At 43.7% G+C, this 13,094-nt stretch overlaps 1 protein-coding gene across 1 annotated transcript in view; it reads left to right on the forward strand.

Moving 5' to 3' along the window:
• The first annotated feature begins 927 nt into the window (after window positions 1–927).
• The window catches only part of TTC33 (tetratricopeptide repeat domain 33), a 44,734-nt gene continuing 32,567 nt past the window's right edge, over window positions 928–13,094 (forward strand). The window contains exons 1-2 of the mRNA XM_062513407.1: window positions 928–963; window positions 1,136–1,356. Coding sequence (XP_062369391.1) covers window positions 1,136–1,356 — 221 coding nt within the window. The 5' untranslated portion in view covers window positions 928–963. The remainder of the gene's footprint in view (window positions 964–1,135; window positions 1,357–13,094) is intronic.

The following is a 13,094-nucleotide window of genomic DNA, read 5'->3' on the forward strand; positions in this document are numbered from 1 at the left end:
TGTTTGGTTTGGGGTTTTTTGTTTGGTTGTCTTTTTTTTAATTATTATTATTTTTTATTTTTTTCCCCCCGTTCAGAGTAAAAAACCCGTCCTTGCGAGCCTGGGTCGCTTCTCCCTATGGGGCTCCCGTGGTGGGAGCTGCTGTCCCAGGGCGCAGTCCGTACATGGGGGACACGTCCCTGTCTCTGTGTGACACTCGAGCACCTCGGGCGGTGGCACTGCCAGGGCCGGCTGCTCTGTCCCCTCCGACCCCGCTCCACCGCTGCCCTCAGCCCGCCCAGGACCGGGGGCCCGCCGGGCACCCCACGGCACGCAAGCGGCGAACTACGGCTCCCGGCTGTCCCCGCCGCCCTGAACCGGGATGAACTACGGCTCCCGGCTGTCCCCGCCGCCCTGAACCGGGATGAACTACGGCTCCCGGCTGTCCCCGCCGCCCTGAACCGGGATGAACTACGGCTCCCGGCTGTCCCCGCCGCCCTGAACCGGGATGAACTACGGCTCCCGGCGGTCCCTGCCGCCCTGAACCGGGATGAACTACGGCTCCCGGCTGTCCCTTCCGCCCTGAACCGGGATGAACTACGGCTCCCGGCTGTCCCCGCCGCCCTGAACCGGGATGAACTACGGCTCCGGGCTGTCCCTTCCGCCCTGAACCGGGATGAACTACGGCTCCCGGCGGTCCCCGCCGCCCTGAACCGGGATGAACTACGGCTCCCGGCTGTCCCTTCCGCCCTGAACCGGGATGAACTACGGCTCCCGGCGGTCCCCGCCGCCCTGAACCGGGATGAACTACGGCTCCCGGCGGTCCCTGCCGCCCTCAGCCGGGGCCCCGGGCGCTGCCGCTGCCCTCGTTCCTTCCTGCTGCCGCCCGGTTCCTGGCTGCCGCCCCACCTTTCCGCTTCCTGCCGCGATCCAGGGCTGTCACAGCGCTTTCCAGCCAGGAGAGGTGGCCGGCGACAGCGGCAGGTACCGCCGAGGCCGAGCATGCCTCTGGGGCTGCTCAGGTGCAGCCGGTCGGATACATTTGGTGTGGGAGGGTGCCGCTCTGTATGACTTAGAGCGGGGTGTAATTTTCCTGCTGTGTTCTTAAAAGCTAAATTACCTAACTACACAAAATGCATTCTTCGTAATTCTCCAGATGGCTTCTTTTGGGTGGAAGAGAAAGATTGGTGAGAAGGTCTCAAAAGCTACTTCTCAGCAGTTCGAAGCAGAAGCTGCGGATGACAAGGATCTGGGTGGCGATGATGATGCTAACTGGGTGCTTGCAGCTAAGAGAAGAAAGGAAGTTCTCTTAGAAGATTGTGTCAGGAAAAGTAAGGAGCTTAAGGATGAAGGTGCAAATTTGGCTGAAAACAGGAGGTACTAATGTTGTTTTACTCTTTTTATTCGTTGACTGAAAAACTGCTGCGTGATATTTTATTCCCTTTTCAAAACACTAGTAATTTGTTTGTATCTGCGTTGATAGTGATTTGAAAAGTGATAATTTCTTTGCTTCTCCCTTTACGGGTACTAAATAAGTTTTTGACTTTGTCGGTGGTAACAGCTGTGAAACAAAGTATATATTCCACCTTGTCTTTGCCTGTTCTCATAACAACAACAACAACAAAAAAGATTACAGAAGTCGAGAGATGAAAAACTGACTGGATTTGAAAGCGGAAAGGGTACTTAGGATGCAAGTCGATAAGCCATACCATAAGTAATGCTTTATGCACTCTTGAAAATGTGTCTTTTTTCCTGACTGAGAGTAAGCCTGTTTGCCTGCGCACATTCCCTGGGGAATACTGCCAAGCAGCTGATGCCTTGCTAAATCTGCCTAGTGTTTTGTTAGGTGAGGTCCAGGGGGCTGCTGCGAGTGCCTCCTGAGTAGTGGGAATTTGGCAGTTCCGGAAAAATGTTGCAAAAGTGGTTCCATTGTCTTGTTATGCTTCAGGCAGGGAGTCCTTTCGGAGTAGAGGTGTGTTAGAAGAGGAAGAGTTAGAAGAGGACTATAAATTGAGTATTAAATACATAATTTGACCAGATCTTCCCTGGAGGGGGAAGAAATAATTCTGAGAGTAGTCCCCTTCAAACCTTCAGAGTTCTTTGACATATTAATTTTTATCCTTTCTTTACTTTTAAGAGCATCTTTCCTTTATTGTCCCAGATCAGAGATGCTATTTTCCTGGTAGAAATATTGCCAAGATGTCAGTAGGTGCTCCTGTGCTGTTAAACTTTTTTGTCTTAAGAAATGTCACGCTAAAAAAGGGTTCCCTGGGCAATGTGGAAGAAAGAACAACTTGGAGGTTTAAAGCAGGCAAGTTTATATATCATAATAAAAATACTGGATCTGATTTAAAAAAAAATAATGAATAAATACAATGTCTCTTTGAGAAAAGGCCTATTTTCAAATATTTAAATACAGTTTCCTCTTTTACCTGCTTACTCAAATAGTGAGACTGTTCAGTGAGTGACTTCAGGTGATTATTTTGTGTTCCTGAGGCCTGTAGTTTTTGAATAAAATTTTGAAGCCTTTTAAAGTTGACTTTGAATTAAGAGCAAGTTAAACTTAATAAGTTTTAAACATCGTGCCATTGCACTAATCAATAGATTTAATGCAGTAGTTGTGTGAGTAGGTTACATTAATATTAATAGTGGAAAACACAGAATGTACAAATTAATAGTTAATTAACGTCTCTGTTTTTAACACCAGAAAAAATAACCCAGTTTGATCCACAGAAAGGTAGATCCATTCTGTCCTTTTAGGAATATAGAGATTGCTAAATATTTTTACCTAGTCTTGTATCGCTAATATATCCTGTATAGAAAACATATATATTAAACAGATAGATTTTTTTATTTCTGTCTTCTGTTATACATATGCCTTCCTTGTATTTCACTTTGGATGTTGTATATCTTTTCTCTGTGTTATTTTTTGATTTTTTTGTGCATTTTTTAAGGTGCAGTAAGTCTTTTGAGCAGCGGCAAATTCTTTGTTGTAGAGGTGGTTTAGGGCAAAGACATACTGAGCAGCAGGTAATTTTTGATAGCTTTTAATATCTTAGAAGCTGAGTTGTCCATTACCTGTGGGTTAGAAAACAATACAAAAGCTTCATCCATCCATAAGTAGCAATGTAAGCATTTTTTGTGAATTTAGGGAGAACTGTTTCTCCTCAGAAGTGCTTAAAAGAACAACTGAGAAACTCTGAATGGCTTACAACAGGTATGCTAAAGAAGTTATCATTCATATCTGAGGCTCAGAAGAAGTTCTCACTTGAACTCACAGTTTCTATCAGTGACTCCAGAACACTCTACAGTTCAGGAAGTGATATGGTGCTGTTTGGGTACATAACTTTCAGACAGATTTTTCTCGTAGAATGAGTTACTCTCTCTCACAGAAACTGGTTGCTGTGATTGTGTTCAGGCCTATGTGGTCTATTTCTTGAATATGCATTTGCACAGCATAAGCAGACTCCTGTAAATAATTACATACTTAAGATGGATTATTTCCTGAAATACCAAAGTGTGGTAACACTTAAAAAAAAAAAAAGATCTGAGTTGGATTGCATAGCATTCTAGAAGAAAAGCAAAGACCTAACACTAGAAAGTAGTAAAGGTTGGCTCTTGGTTTGTGTTACTTGTGGAGTGAAGGAGATCCTAAAAGGAAAACTTGTGAAGAAGCAAGGGGGCTAAATAAAAGAAAGGATGGAAAGTCACTAATTCAACTTCATTTCTTACAGTAGAGAGACTCTGAGGTAAGGAGCATGGCAGAAATTATTATGATGAATAGTATAAGCAGCCCCACTGCTACTTAGCTAAAATAGTCATTACCACGTTTATGCTTTATTATAAAAAAAAGCATATCTTCAGTTAAAGGGTGGCAGTGATAGTGTTACAGGCCCCACCATGGTTTTGTTAGCCTCTGTCTACACTGTAAGTCTGTTTGCGTGGATGGGTGAGATCTCACTATTTGGTGTTGGTTAGGTGGGGTCTCAGTGCTTCTCTGGTAGAAGGAATAAATGAATGATCTTCTCAGGCACCAGAATTTGTGCAGCCTGCATTATTTGCTTGGATCAAAGTTGGGAGTGGCATGGTGGGATTATTTGGGAGGTGGTGGCTCTCTGGGTTTTCAGCTCTTGTGGAACTGTTTGAGGAGTATTTGCACCTGCTGTTATAGGTGTGCATGAACCTGATAAGCTGAGACAGACACACAGAAGAAAAACAGTGATGAAGACGACAGTTTCTGATCCATATTTTGCATTTTTCTTGTGGAGTGGGAAGAAGGATTGGGAGTCTATCAGAAAAAAGTGTTAAACTAAGTTGATAGTCGCAGTGGGGGGTTGTTGTGAAAAACACTGCTAACCAAACTCCGACCTAGAAATTTGATAAGTAGGCAGTGTTGATGGCTTGTAAATGGGTGGTCAGAACAGCAAGAAAAGGCAGATGTGTGGAAGAATTATCACATTTATATGCTCTTTTGATGTGTGAGAAGGTGCTGTGAGAGTAAATATGTACAAACATACAGTCTTTTGGGAGCAGGCGCATGGTGCTATTCTTTAGGCTGTCATGTGCAGGACAAGGAGGTGGTCTTTGATGATTCCTGTGGATCCCTTCCAACTCGGGGTATTCCATGATTTCTCTGAACAGAATATTGTCTGTTGGTGAAAAGTACGGAGAATATTCTAGAGAATTATTTTTTTACTTAAAGGAAACTTAAAATACTGGTGTAATCCAAGTATGGATGTGCCCACATATACTGGAGTTAAAAAAAAAAGGCAACTGAAAGCAAAACCAAAACCCAGCAACCCCTATCCTTTTTTTTTTTTATTGGTAGTCCTACACTGTTTTAATCCATCATAAATTCAGATATTCTGCCTTAGTATTTTAAACACAGCACCTTGCCATTACAATGTTCTTTGACTTTGCCTCTGGCCACAGGGTTAGGAAATGGCTGAGGTGCAGGTAAACAGTGAAGTAGAATGTCCTTAAATATGTGGCATGTGAGAGCTAAAAGTAGGAAGAAAGAACTTCTGTCAGACTTGTGTTGTCAATTTGATTGAGTTGCCTGTCCATGCAGTAGCTCTGCTATGAACCCTGTGCTGTTTTCAAACTTCAAACTTCTGTGGCTGCCCAGTGAGTGGTGATAGAGCTCTTCTCAGTGTGCCCTGAAGAGGTGCAGCATTTCTGTTGGAAGTAGATATTATCGGGTTTAAATTCTCAATTAATGCATTTTTAAAAAAAATTTTGCCAAATACAAGTTTATACTTCTTTAGCTTCTGATGACGTTTATTGCACTAAAAAATTTCCATTGTGTTTGGGAAGGTCGTGTTTTCAGCTGAAACGCTCCTACATTAGAGGCTCATCTATATTAAAAACAGATCTTTCACTTTGATGTCACTTGATGTCTAGATTAGACTGATTAATAATATTTTACTTTTTATTTCCCTTTGTTTTTGCAATAGCAAATTAAAAAAATACATGTCAAAGTGCATTGACTAGACCAGATAACAGGCCAATTTTCAGGAAGCTGTTTACTTTTCTAGGGGGATTAATTTTTTACAATTGCTTAATTTTCTAATCTATTGAAAGGAATTGAACTTTTCTGAAGGGTAATTTTTTCCACATTTTAGCAGTTGAGATGTTTACCTCTGGTGTGAATGCCAGCATGTCTCCCAGCTATGTAGTTCATGATTCTTTAGTTATATACACTGTAATTGGGTTAGTTTTTCTCCCTAGACCTTGTAGGTTATCAGATGAGGAGGCAGACACCTTTAAAAAGTATGCTTAGTATTGTGGTAAGTCAAGTGTTTACTTAAAAAATATGTCTATCAGGTGGAGCAGATTTTAACAGTTGTATTTATTCCATTTACCTATGTCTTTTAGGTTTATATTAATGGTAAGTACATGATTGAAAATGAATTAGGAAAATAATAAAATTGTTTTCAGATTATATTGCTAATTCATTTTGATGCAACTAAGATGGCAAAGGATAGACATGATTATGTTGAAATTGGTTTTCAAGTTTCAGTCAATAGAACTGATGTTACTTACATAATGCAGTGTTAATAAAGAGATTTCCTAGAAGATCCCAGCAGCTGTCATTGGCAGAAACATTTCATCAAAACATCAGTTTAATGAGCTGAGTTACATTGTAGAGTAGCCTAGAGAAAACAGGGCGTGTTAGAGAGAAGAGGGATCCAGGGAGAGAGCAGGTGGCATTTATTTTAAGTTTTCTCCCCTAAACTCAAGAGTAGCTCTTCCTGATGAAGAGGAAATTATGAAAAGGTGAATAAGAGTCCCGTGTGGATATATAGGAAGTTCCTGACAAAATCCAGATGGAGAATGGAATTTTACAAGAGGTGAGAGCAAGCTGTGTGACCCAGTCAGACCACAGAGACTCTGAGTATACAGGGGTGGGGATGAAGTTAGGAAAGCCAAAGCCCATGTGGAGTTTAATCTGAGGAAAGATGTGAATGAAGGGCAGCAAGAAGAAGGGCTTGTATAAGTGTATCAGCAACAAAACAAAAGCAAGGAAAATTGTGGATCTTTTACTGTATGGGGTGAAGAATACAGTGCAGAACAGGCACTCACTGTCTGCTTTGCCTTGGTCTTTACAGGTAAGTGTTGCCTTCAGGAGCCCCAGGTCCAGCTTACCAGAGGGAAAGTCTTGCTCAAGGAAGACTTATCCTTTGTGAGTCAGACTGAAATATTTAGATAAACCTGATGTATAGAAGTTCATGAGGTGCATCCCAGAGTGCTGCAGGAGCTGGTTGATGTCATCACAAAGGATCTTCAGCTGCACTTGAAAGGTTTTGACAACAGGGCATGGTTCCTGGGAGCTGACAGGCTGATGGGGAATGGTGTGGATTTTCCATCCACGTTGATACTCTGGACAGGAGCCTGAGCAACCTCCTTTAGCTAACCCTGCTTGGCACAGATGGTTGGACTAGATGATCTCTAGAGTTTCATTCTTAATCTTGGCCTTTTTGGCCATTAAAATTTAAAATATATTTAGAATATAGAAGGTAGTTCCTATGAGTTTTTAAATTTTGATTTACTAGTACAGGTATCTTTGGTGGAATACTTTGGGTGCATAAACATATTTTTAAAACTGCTCTGCCTTCTTATTCTTATAACCTCTACTAACTGATCTCATTTAAAGCAAAGATGTGTTTTGAAAATTAAAAACACAATTTGTACTCAGTACAAATAGGGGCTCAATTAAACTGTAATTAGTTCTAGTTAAAGTACCTGATCATTTTTTAAAGTTTTTCAGTGCTTAGTATTGCTGTCTATTTTGTACCTATATAAAACTTCCTAACTGTTACACTTCCTTGGGAATGCTTTACATATCATATGCTCACTAAAAAGACAAAGGGTGTGTAAGCTGGAAGTTCTGGGTGCAGAACACATGAGCTGAAACAGAAGACTGAGCAAGTATGGACTTGGTATCTTTGTTTTTTGGACAAAGCATGTTACAGCTTCTCTGGTATTAGTCAGAATGTATGGATTGTTTTTCAGGCCTCATAACTTTCCTAGAGAATTAGAAAAGTACAGAGAGTGTTCTCAGTGTTTAAATCTCTCCTGTAAGCTGTTGTGTGAATTAACACATTAATTTTTTTTGTCTAAGTTAATTGTTATTGCTAGATTTTTGTTCATCACTTACTGATAAGAGTTGCTGCTTCCTGGTGATGCATCTAGCTGGCCCCTTTCATTAAGAAGTAAGTTTTTTGCAGACTGCTTGAGTAGTTATTGTTGTTTAAATTGTAATTTATCTTTAAATTACTCCTGCTCACAGAGCCACAGAAGCATAGAGCATTAGTTGATACTGGTTCACAGGTCACCCTAATACCATCAGAACATGTGGGGGAAGAGCCTGTTTCTATTGCTGGGGTGACAGGGGGAATCACAGGAATTGACTTTGCTGGAGGCTGAGGTGAGCCTGACTGGGAAGGAGTGGCAGAAGCATCCAATTGTGACTGGCCCAGAGGCACCGTGTATTCTAGGCATAGACTTCCTGAGGAATGGCTATTACAAAGACCCAAAGGGACTCAGGTGGGCTTTTGGAATAGCTGCTGTAGAGGCAGAAAACATTAAGCAATTGAACACCTTGCTTGGACTGTCAGAGAACCCATCTGCAGTGGGACTCCTGAAGGTGAAGGAGCAGCAAGTGCCAATTGCCACCTCGACAGTGCACCACCAGCAGTACAGGACAAATCAAGATGTCGTGATCCCCATCCACAAGATGATCCGTGAGCTGGAGGGCCAAGGGGTGGTCAGCAAAACCCACTCACCCTTCAACAGCCCCATCTGGCCTGTGCGCAAGTCTGACGGAGAATGGAGATTGACTGTGGACTATGGTGCATTGAATGAAGTGACTCCACCGCTGAGCGCTGCCGTGCCGGACATGCTGGAACTCCAGTACGAGCTGGAGTCCAAGGCAGCAAAGTGGTACGCCACCATTGACATTGCCAATGCATTTTTCTCCATTCCTCTGGCAGCAGAGTGCAGGCCCCAGTTTGCTTTCACCTGGAGGGGCGTGCAGTACACCTGGGACCGACTGCCCCAGGGGTGGAAACACAGCCCCACCATCTGCCATGGACTGATCCAGGCTGCACTGGAAAAGGGTGAAGCTCCAGAACATCTGCAATACATTGATGACATCATTGTGTGGGGGAACATGGCAATGGAAGTATTTGAGAAAGGAGAGAAGATCATCCAGATTCTGCTGGGAGCCGGTTTTGCCATCAAGAGGAGCAAAGTCAAAGGTCCTGCCCGAGAGATCCAGTTTCTGGGAGTAAAGTGGCAAGACGGGTAACACCAAATCCCCACTGAGGTCATCAATAAGATCACCGTGATGTCTCCACCAACCAACAAGAAGGAAACACAAGCTTTCCTAGGTGCCATAGGCTTTTGGAGAATGCACATTCCTGAGTACAGCCAGATCGTCAGCCCTCTCTACCTGGTCACCCGGAAGAAGAACGAATTCCACTGGGGCCCTGAGCAGCAGCAAGCCTTTGCCCAGATCAAGCAGGAGATCGCTCATGCTGTAGCCCTCGGCCCAGTCAGGACGGGACCAGAGGTGAAGAATGTGCTCTACTCTGCAGCCGGGAACAAGGGCTTGTCCTGGAGCCTTTGGCAGAAGGTACCTGGTGAGACCCGAGGCCGACCTCTGGGATTCTGGAGCCGAAGTTACAGAGGGTCTGAAGCCAACTACACCCCAACAGAGAAGGAGATCTTGGCTGCTTATGAAGGAGTTCAAATTGCCTCAGAGGTGATTGGCACAGAAGCACAGCTCCTCCTGGCACCCCGACTACCAGTGCTGGGGTGGTGTTTAAAGGGAAGGTCCCCTCTACCCACCACGCCACCAATGCCACATGGAGCAAGTGGATCGCCCTCATCACACAGCGCGCCCTTATCGGAAACCCAAATCGCCCTGGGATTTTGGAAATAATTACAAACTGGCCAGAAGGTGAAAACTTTGGTCTCACCAACAAAGAGGAGAAAGAACAAGTGACCCGGGCTGATGAAGCCCAGCCATACAACCAACTGCCAGCAGATGAAACTCACTACGCTCTTTTCACTGACAGTTCCTGTCGTATCGTGGGGATGAACCAGAAGTGGAAAGCAGCCGTATGGAGCCCTACACGACAGGTTGCACAAGCTACCGAAGGAGAAGGTGGATCAAGTCAACTTGCTGAACTCAAAGCTGTTCAGCTGGCCTTGGACATTGCTGAAAGAGAGAAGTGGCCAAAGCTCTACCTTTACACTGATGCATGGACGGTAGCCAATGCTCTGTGGGGCTGGCTGGAAAGATGGAAAAAAGCTAACTGGCAATGTAGGGGAAAACCAATCTGGGCTGCTGATGAGTGGAAAGACATTGCCAGTCGGGTAGAGAAGCTACCCGTAAAGGTCCGTCATGTAGATGCCCATGTCCCCAAGAGTCGGGCTAATAAGGAGCACCAACACAATGAGCAAGTAGATCAGGCTGCAAGGATAGAGGTGTCACAGATAGACTTAGACTGGCAACACAAGGGAGAGTTGTTCCTGGCTCGATGGGCCCACGATGCCTCAGGTCACCAAGGCAGAGATGCTACCTATAAGTGGGCACGAGACCGAGGGGTGGATCTCACCATGGACAGCAATTCCCAGGTTATCCATGACTGTGAGACGTGTGCTGCCATCAAGCAAGCCAAGCGAGTGAAGCCTATCTGGTATGGGGGGCGGTGGTCCAAATATAAGTATGGGGAGGCCTGGCAGATTGACTACATCACACTGCCTCAGACACGCCAAGGCAAGCGCTACGTGCTGACCATGGTGGAAGCCACCACTGGATGGTTGGAGACCTACCCTGTGCCTCACGCCACTGCCCGCAACACCATCCTGGGCCTGGAAAAACAAGTCCTTTGGAGACATGGTACCCCTGAGAGAATTGAGTCAGACAATGGGACTCATTTCAAGAACAGCCTCATAAACACCTGGGCCAGAGAACACGGCATCGAGTGGGTGTACCACATTCCTTATCATGCACCAGTGGCTGGGAAAGTAGAACGGTGCAATGGGCTGCTTAAAACCACCTTGAAGGCACTGGGTGGGGGGACTTTCAAGAACTGGGAGATTAATCTACCAAAGGCCACATGGTTAGTGAACACCCGAGGTTCCACTAATCGAGCAGGCCCTGCCCAATCTGAGCCCTTGAGAACACCACATGGGGACAAGGTTCCAGTGGTGCACATGAGAGGTATGCTAGGACAAACTGTTTGGGTGAACTCTGCCTCCAGGAAAGACAATCCAATTCGTGGGTGGTTTTTGCTCAAGGACCAGGTTGTACCTGGTAGGTGATGCAAAGGGATGGAGAGATCCGATGCATACCCCAAGGAGACCTTGTTTTAGGGTGAACTACCTACAATACTGTGCCTGTATCTGTAACTGTATGGATGTCTATAATTTGAAGATTTTAATTTGATGAAGCATGATGGTCGGGGAAAATTCTGGGTGGATAATGTTGGGGGTTGGTTCTTTCCCTTTTCCCTCTGTGGAATTTTCCCCATTGTCATGCTAAGATACCTGTTGACTGGGCCCTGGTGACAAGGGGAAGGGGGGAGGGAAGAGGGGAGAGGGAAACCCCTCAATAGCCAAACATCCAGAAGAGCAGACAGAATGCTCTGGCTCTCCCCATTTCCCCCACGGAGTTCGGACGAGAAGGACGATCGCTGCCTCAGCTCCATCCCTGCCATCCCAGTGTTGGGAGCCATCCTCACTGCTGTCGGACCCTGCCCTGCTGCCTTCTCGCTGTAACCTGCCACCATCCAGCACTCTGCTGAGCACCAGGACCCACACCGTGAGCGGAGGGCTCTCTCTCCATCTCTCTCTCCCCCTGGGACAGCGCTGCCATCACTCCCAGCCCTCCTGCGGCTCTGCGGGACCCGCCGGCCCCCAGCACCGGGAACTGCAGCTCAGGGAGGAGGTGCCTGCAGCCAGAAAGGGACTGGGACTGAGTTACTGTTCTGTTTGTGGGTAATTTCATAGCTACTGTTGTTGTTCTTGTTTGTCTTGTTGGATATACTAGTAAAGAACTGTTATTCTTATCCCCATATCTTTGCCTGAGACCTCCCTTAATTCCAAAATTAGAATAATTTTTAGGGAGGAGGGATCACACTCTTCAGTTCAAAGGGAGGCTTCTGCCTTTCTTAGCAAATACCTCTCTTTCAAACTAGGACAATTAGCTATTTTCTTTTTGTTCTGGGAAACATTATTTTCCAGCAGCTGGTTATTATTTGGCAAAGCAGGAGTTCCGTTATGAAATTGTTAGTAATTTAGTGCAGATTTTTCTGAGAGTGCGTGCAAGAATTGTAGATTATTTAAGATATGCCCAGATTTTGAATAGTTTTGAGAGTATCTTTTTTGTTAGAATTGTTTCTTGAGGATATTGAAATCTGATATCATCTGAGCCATCTGTACTTGAATATATGCATATTTCTGTATGTATGTATTCGTAAATAGAAGCAGAAGGAGTATTCATATGCCAGCTGTAGACTATGGAATCATTTATATATGTCTTCATAGATGTATTTGTATTTTCCTTCAGAGAAAGCATAATTTAATTGGTGCCTATTTATCATACTGTATAATTTAAGGAGTTATTGTTTTTGGCTGAGATTAGAATCAGTATTTATTCATGGTCTCTTGACAGTGTGAGGAGAAAGAGGTACAGCCTGTGAGATGACTGCAGTCCTGTAAACACCTCAGGTTAGGTATTTAAACATAGGTGAGGGGGGTGAGAGGATTTGGGGCTATTAGCACATTTTTGGAGGTGAAGGAAGGGTAATTTGTGTTACTTGCTTTTATATTTATGTCTAGAGGGTCTGTTACTTCTGTACATGAAGTATAATTTACAAAATTTTCTAAGTGAAAAGCTGTGTTTTTCAATGGATATGTCCTATACAGTGTCTTTGGGTTTTTTTATAAATTCTTTGAAAATATGTCTGTTTACTTAACATCTCCCCTCATACTTACATATGTAAGGAATGTTACTGGAAGTGAAGAAGCATTAAAAAAAAGGTTCTTAAGTGTTTCATTAGTATGTATTGATTTTTAATTTATATCTTAATATCTATGTATAGACTATCCATGCCTTACAGTTCCATTTTTTTCTATCCTTTCTCTATATATGAAGTTACTGGAAACTAATGAATACTTGTCTCAGATTTTTATAGGCAGTAATCAATAGTTTCTAAATTTTTACGTTATTTGCTGCTCCTCTTGTTTTGTCCCATTCCTAGCATGCTTTCCAGACAACTTTTGTTTATGACTCAGCTGGACAGTTGCATCTAATCCCAGAATCTCTGTGTTACTTCTTAACTATAAAATGTAATGGGCTGTACATAATTAACATAGAAATATATAAATATTGATATCACATTACTTTTATTTTCACTACTCATTATGATAATATTTTATACTTATTTTTTTTATCACTCACTATCATAGATGTGCTTGAAAAAGTAAAATATGTGAAAGCAAATGGGCTTGCATATTTCTAACCATATAAAGTATAAAAAGGCAGAGTAATTAACTTTACCATTTTTTACTTAATTTTTCTGGCAGTCTGATTTTTCTTG

This window comes from Cinclus cinclus, chromosome Z (assembly GCF_963662255.1).
Source record: "Cinclus cinclus chromosome Z, bCinCin1.1, whole genome shotgun sequence".
NCBI lineage: Eukaryota > Metazoa > Chordata > Aves > Passeriformes > Cinclidae > Cinclus > Cinclus cinclus.